The sequence below is a fragment of the Coffea eugenioides genome, chromosome 11 (genome assembly GCF_003713205.1).
Source record: "Coffea eugenioides isolate CCC68of chromosome 11, Ceug_1.0, whole genome shotgun sequence".
NCBI lineage: Eukaryota > Viridiplantae > Streptophyta > Magnoliopsida > Gentianales > Rubiaceae > Coffea > Coffea eugenioides.
Genome location: NC_040045.1, coordinates 49,592,522 through 49,599,543, shown reverse-complemented (window position 1 = coordinate 49,599,543; position 7,022 = coordinate 49,592,522). Strand labels below are relative to the sequence as shown.

At 40.1% G+C, this 7,022-nt stretch overlaps 2 protein-coding genes across 2 annotated transcripts; one reads left to right on the top strand and one right to left on the bottom strand.

Annotated features, from left to right (window-relative positions):
* Positions 1-676: 676 nt before the first annotated feature.
* Positions 677-1,392, top strand: LOC113751677 (STS14 protein). The gene has a single exon (XM_027295766.1). The coding sequence runs from the start codon at positions 745-747 to the stop codon at positions 1,255-1,257; it is 513 nt and encodes a 170-aa protein (XP_027151567.1). The 5' UTR covers positions 677-744; the 3' UTR covers positions 1,258-1,392.
* A 116-nt stretch (positions 1,393-1,508) lies between these two features.
* On the bottom strand, positions 1,509-6,529 carry LOC113751675. The gene is made up of 12 exons (XM_027295765.1): positions 6,096-6,529; positions 5,914-5,992; positions 5,376-5,448; positions 5,037-5,120; positions 4,713-4,829; positions 4,083-4,505; positions 3,435-3,838; positions 3,220-3,319; positions 3,071-3,130; positions 2,915-3,001; positions 2,570-2,698; positions 1,509-2,229 (listed from the first exon to the last, which is right to left on the bottom strand). The coding sequence occupies exons 2-12, from the start codon at positions 5,988-5,990 to the stop codon at positions 1,927-1,929; spliced, it is 1,857 nt and encodes a 618-aa protein (XP_027151566.1). The 5' UTR covers positions 5,991-5,992; positions 6,096-6,529; the 3' UTR covers positions 1,509-1,926.
* Between the last annotated feature and the right edge of the window lie 493 nt (positions 6,530-7,022).

The following is a 7,022-nucleotide window of genomic DNA, read 5'->3' as shown; positions in this document are numbered from 1 at the left end:
TACGAGATTGCATCCTTCAAACCATCAAATAAGCCAATATATAAAATCTTCAATTCACTTTAAAATTTATGCTCTGTTATTTTGGGTTTTTTTTTATAGTGATCTGCGCATTTGTTACCCTCTTTCCATTGATGTTGCAGTTTACTTTCTGAGCTGATTCTTAATTTGCAAGATGAGATTGAAGTATGGACTTTTTTGCGTACCCCATATGTATCAACTCCGTACTTGTTTTAGAGCCTGTTTCAACTACAAGTTTGCGCATTTTTTTACTCCATGCCAAGAAATTTCTACATATGGACTAGTAACAAACTGGCCTTTTTCATATGCAATTTTTTGTAGTAGGATTCATGCAAGTGAGATTTTTTACCAGCATTTATGGATTTACCTCGTTTCATCTGACACACCAACATATTAATTAATTAATCGGTCGTTCCTCCGAGCCCAAAGTTCAAACTCCAAACTAGTAAGCACCAGCCTGCAGGATTTTTACGCAGGGAGCGAAGGTGGTGAATTGGCCACACATTTTTTTACCAATCAGCGATTCTGATTCAGCGGAAGAATCCACATGTGATGTGATATTTCACCACATGTGGTTTCACTTCGCCGTGATGCCACTAATAATTAGTTACCTACCCCAACCCAGCCCACTCCATAAGAAAAATCCCCCCGGGGGAAGTGCCTATATAAAACCAGGGAAAAAAATACAAAAATAAAAAAAAGTCAAGAACTCGAGTTCAGAGGAAAATGGCTAGATTCCTACTGCTTTTACTTGCAATAAGTCTGATAGCCATTGGCCACGGATCTTCAGCTCAAGTTCCGGCGCCATCCAACAATGCCAGTCAAGAATACCTGGATGCGCATAATCAAGCAAGGTCTGAAGTGGGAGTTCCCCCTCTGAAGTGGAGTGAGGCCCTGGCCAAATCCGCAAGTCTAATGGCAAGGTACCAAAGAGACCGACAAAATTGCACTTTTGCAAACTTAACCACCAGCAAATATGGCGGGAACCAGTTATGGGCTGGTGGGTTGGCGATGACACCTCGCATGGCCGTGGGGACTTGGGTTGCCGAGAAGAAGTTCTATGACCATGCCAACAATACTTGTGCAGCGGACCACCGGTGCGGAGTCTACACCCAGGTTGTGTGGAAGAATTCATTGGAATTGGGGTGTGCTCAAGCTCAATGTGTCAAGCAGCAGTCCAGTTTAACCATCTGTTTCTACAATCCACCCGGAAACGTGGTAGGAGAGCGACCCTACTAGCACTAGCAGGGGTGCTTGTATTTCGAAACCATTCAGTCGTCTGATGTATGCTGGCCTGCGTTATCATCCAAGTTGTCTCATTACATGTACTGCCTCTTTTTAGATGGTTAATCGGATCACGTACTTTGCTGAAGATGTGTGCTTCTCTTAAAAGTTAAAACTCCGTAATATTGCAGTCCTGTTATGTATGCCTGGACGCCACTTGATTGGCTTCTTCGTGATTAAATATTATAGTTTACAACCGCTCTGGGTTTCAAGAAATGAGTGGATTTCTTTCACACGCTGGAGTCTCTGTGAAACAGAGGCAGGCAGTGATGAGGGTCATGGAGATGAACCATAACCAGTATTTGCACCATAATTACATATACTATACATTAAATTATACAAGCCAAAACATCAAACTGACTAGTTCTTCCGAAGCACGGACAAACTGACGGAACTGCCTTTTAGGATGGATACTAGAGGCAACTGATACTCTGAATGCACATTACACAAACTACAGGGCGGTGTAAAACCATCCTCTATCCTGATTGATTCTAGCCATGAAGGAAAAAGAAAGGCCTCTTTAATGAGGATGTTACCTAGAAATGATGAGATAAAAGAAAACTATGCTAAGGATCTGAAAATCAATGATCAACTGTGCATTGTTGGCCTATTCAAACAATAGCTTCACTTCACTAGCTCCTTCATTATCAGATACCGAAAAGCAAAATTATGCGCAACCCACTCAATGCACTTGCGAGACTTCCCAAGCTGACATTTCTTGATGCTTTTCCTCAGAGACTCCGGTAAAGACTTTTGGATCATTTCCAGCACTGCAGCAGGACACAGACCTGAGTCCTTGGCAAAGGCCTCTACTAGTTTAGGCAAAACGATTTTCTGATCCTTCCTAACACCAAAGGTAGCCCTAATATATTCCTCTTTCGCTTCTTCCAGCTCTGGAATTACTCTAATGGGGGTGTAAACACGGACCTGTACACACATGACACTGAAATCAGTTTCTTGAGATATATTTAATTGAGACGGGAAGGAAGGGGATGTGAGGACTAAGGGCAAAAGAAAAGGACACTCCTCGGCTTCTAATGTTCTTCATCAAAACTTTTTCAATCCTTCCTCAGTCAATAGGTAGCATTAATGCATTAACATATCCTTCCTCACTATCATTTCCTTCTACAACCCACCAAGGATTAACCTTCCGTAATCATTAAAACAAAATTATATACAACACAAAAGGCCGAGAGATTTTGGCACGTCGCACAAGGAAAGCCATGCTTGTGGTAGATAAAAATCCTTTAAAATAATGGAAAACTACCGCAGGATCTGAGTGGCTCCCAGAACAAAGTGCGAAATGTAGGAGTGGTTCTGTGCGCTCAATTGCATATGCTTGCCGCTCATCTCCTGCTTTAAATTTTGTTCTTGAAGGGAGTAACATCCGAAGCCACTGCACATGAAAGCAAGCTTTATGAGGAAAGTCCAAATTTGTCAGTTAACTTATCTACCAGTTAATTAGCAGAAGCTAAAGTTACATACAAGTTCAATGAGAGATATAACAATGCCCTCAATTGCTAGGAAAGGTTCTTTAACTGAATAAAAGGGAATCCATCCCGATAATATATGGTACAGAAGATGGTATAACCATATATGAGATAGGATTTACCTGTCCAGGACGTGACATTCGACATCCCAAGATTGTATTTTGTATCACATCTGCACTTACTATGTGACCTCCAACGTTGTAAGCAGCCTGGGTTAAGCAGATGGGTAAGACAAAACATGTTAAACAAGTCTAGTTAAACACTGAATTAAATCTTACCTTCAGTAGTAGAAAAATTCTCTTCATATTGTTTTGTGGGATCCCGTAAGCCAAAAATGCCTAATAGAAAATGAATAGCATTTAATCTTACTTCACAGTTTAATACATAAGAATATAACTTTGATCTTCTAGCTGATAAAGAGTATTACATGCATAACCAATGCATTGTGTATGTTGATCCAGAATGCTAGTTTCTCCTCATTTGTCATCTTTCTGGGCTCTATTTCTTCTAATCTTGAAATAAGAGATCTACAGCATGAGAAGGCAATAAGAGTTATCGGAATCTGTAATGGTGGAAAAGAGTTTGAATGGGAGACATAAGTTAACCTGCCGTGAGATGATAATATCACATTGGTATACTTACCTATAATTTTGTAAAAGGTGTTCAATGTCACCCAATTTCTCATTATCTCTGTATATACATTGAACTTCAACCATTGTGCTGTAAGGTCCGCTAAATTCTTTCAACCCTTCTACGTGGAAAGGATTATCCAATCGAACATCGAACGATGAGTCATTTCTAAACCCTGGGCTCCACATGTCACATTGATCCTTTGGAGAAAATGCACTTATTGATGACAAGGATGAAGTGGGAGATGAGAGGCCGTGATTTGTCAGGGGTGGATCAGCAAGCTTGCTAAATATTGTTGACATACACTTAATCATATCCTCAGAAATTTTGTTTGGTGTCTCTGAAATATGATCAGAAATGCGGGTACCAAGATGCTCTGCCAAACTGATGACATTTGAAGAAGCATTTTGTGCGTACTGCAGAAAGGCCAGAACCACTGCTGATTAGGTGTGGTCATTCAACAAGCTTGCAAGGATCAATCTTACTCTACTGTCAATTTCCCTATGTTCTCCATATCACAAAACTATTTTGGTGGGACAGAATAATTTTGTCATCCTAATAAAAATAAAATAAAACCTAAAAAAGAAACACCTGGTGGAAGAAAATGCAAGATGCACTTAAGTTGCCTGCCTGATCATAAAAATGCAAGTCAGAAGATACCTCCGTCATGGACAACGGTTGAGAATGACAAGCTCGCAGAGCTTTTCCCAATGGCTCTGCAGGAGGAGAAGTTTTGGTTGATAGAGTTGAGCTTTGAGATAGCGTAGAATAACAACGATGCACATTGGAATCTGATGGGTTCTCCTCTCCTGAACAACTGGTTTCTTTCCGTGGATTGGAAACAAACTGATTTTCTTGAGCTGAAAGATTTGCCTTCTCTGACGTAATTTCCGATGTTGAAAACTCTAGCCGCCTTCGTCTTGGGGTAGTCAAGGGTGACTTTACCCTATCATCTTTTGCAGATGGAGATAAAGAAGATATTTGCTGATCAAATGCTTTCCTGTATAGTGAAAGAAGATATTGTTCCAAATGCCCAACTTCCACCTCTAACACTGCAATTTCTTTAATAAGTTCTGTGGCTGGCTGGAAAAATCAAAGGAACAATAACTTAAGTTTTGCAACCATGTAGTTTGTGACAAATACTGGGATAATGTTAGCACACCATTTTATCACAAAAGGGAAGAAACCTAAATCCAAAAGGCTAGAGAAAGTAGAAACAACAACAATAGCATGGTCTTCCCAACTAACACCACAATTTCCTTTTACCAGTTAAGGAACAAAATGCCCTACCTTAGGCATTAAGACGTCAGTTGCTACGCTGTGGGAGGAACATTTATAACCCAAAGCTTTCTCCAAGGCACATCGAACTGCCATTTGGTCTTGTAACCTTTTCTCCAGCTGCATTATCTGCAGGGTTTAGGAAAATTAGAGAACAACCCAAGCTGCAGGCATATGGATATATGTTCTAGGGACCTTGTCATCTTCAAGAACAGAATTGGGACTGTGGAGTGAAATTGAAAGCCCAAATTTTTTACAGAGACTTAGGCAAGCAAGTATAGGGCAATAATATGATTGATATCTTGCATTTATCATACTCTTTTTTTTTTTTTTTACCTCTCGTCTCAAAGAAATTTGGACTTCAGCATTGGATGATTGCTTCTTCTTGCTCGTGACACAGTCATCCAAGTGCCCCAGATCCTGTTGAGAAATAGAATACCATATAAGACAGAGAGAGGGAGGGGAGGGGGGGAGGAGGGATGCTTCCATTCTGACTTGCATATCCTCAAAGGTATAACAGAAAGGAAGAGAAATAACTCTTAAAATTTACCAAATCATGAGAATAAGAGTTCCACTTCATATTTTTTCCTTCTACATAGCAATTTTTCTGGATTATCATCCAACAGTTTGACAGTTGCTTGAGTCACGAAAATACACGTACGACAATTTGCTTACCGATTTCAAACTATGAGAGGCTTCAACAGAATGATCCAAGTTTTCATCCCCAAGTCCTTTCTTATCTGGGAAGCTGCCATTGTATAAAAGACTTAAGTGAACAAAAAATTGGCAGAAGAAGACAGCAAACTGAGCTATGGTTAAAATCCACAACTCGAAATAGGCGCTAAACGTAGCATTAAGCTACAGATACCATCATGAATGAAGCAAAAGACAAATCCTAATTGAGCCCTTCCATCCATGTAAATTTGGGGCTTCTGACAGGGAGGAAAAGTCAAAAAACCGCCTAGTAGCAGAAGTAAGAGCAAAATACAGCAAAAAGTACGGAAGCCAGAGTCCCAGGTTCGAGAATTCACGCAATGTACAAATATTGCCATTTTTACCATTCAACTTGCCACCACACCCTTCATTAATTTGTTAAAATGCAAAGCGAGATGAAGTGTACAATGCTGAAATTCCCTGTTGATCTCTTTCAAGAGACTGATTAAAAAAACTAGCAAAGTGAAAGGAAGCAGACATCAAGAAATCTAAAGACTACCTCTTTGAACGTTTGTGTGTAGAGGTAGCAATTCCCAGCCCGTGTAAATTACCAACAACAATCCCTTCAGAAGTCATCTCTGCAAATTTTTTTTGAAGTGATTTAACCATTGCCGTTAATAATAACAAAGAATAAATAAATGTGCAATTGAAAATAGAGCAGAAATTGCAGGAAACACTTACACAGGCTCAGCGAGCAAAGAAGAGGCCCCAAGATTGGACTTTTAGAAGACCCAAAAAAAAATTTTTCTGTAGTCTCAAAATCCCAAGAAGGGGTCTTCGGAAACTTCAGCTTCGGGTCAAAAACCCCACTTGTCTTCCTGCATTGCTGCAGAATTAGAGAGTTACCAACCCGCAATTATATGACTCCCTCAGATTGTTTGAAAAGCGCAGAGCTGGTCTGCACACAGCACAGATTAAAAGAAAAAATGATGTCCCTTTTTGACCAGTGACGCCTTCTCTGTAAACTCTAACTATAACGCTCGAAGAAAATTAAGAGTACGAGCTTTTGGGCCGATAGCAATGGTGTAGTGGGGGGGAGCGTGGAGGAGGCTTTAAGCTTTTGGTGGTAAAAGAAGCAAGAAGCGTCTGCCTTTGGTAGTTTTTACGCTCTTCAGCTGAGGAAAGTCTCCGACCATGCTCCAATTGTCAAAACTCAAAAGGTGTCAAAAAGTACATGTATTTACTCAATTTTGGGTTGGGTATCTAAAGGTCCTACGTGAGGAGTAAAAATGGTGGCTGCTGGAAGAGAAATATTTTGCAAAGCAATCAGTAGAGTATTTGGCCGTTCTTACTCTGGGAAGTTAACAGTAGAGTATTTGACTAAGGAGTGCTCGCATTAAGTCACCTTGGCCCTCTTGCATTATGTCATCTTTTTTTTTTAATTTATAGACAGAGAACCGTTCGTTGCCTGAGAAAAACGAAATTTATAGATGTTCGAAAATTACCCAAATTTTGTTTTGGAAACAACGAAAAACACAAAATGTGGCGGTCTTGGATCTGAGATTAACAATTTAACAAGTAATAAAAACAATAACAACCCAATCCCCACAATTTCCGTAGCTTGCTACAAGGCTAGTGGGAGTTGGTGACCGTCCCTCCACCCTTTTG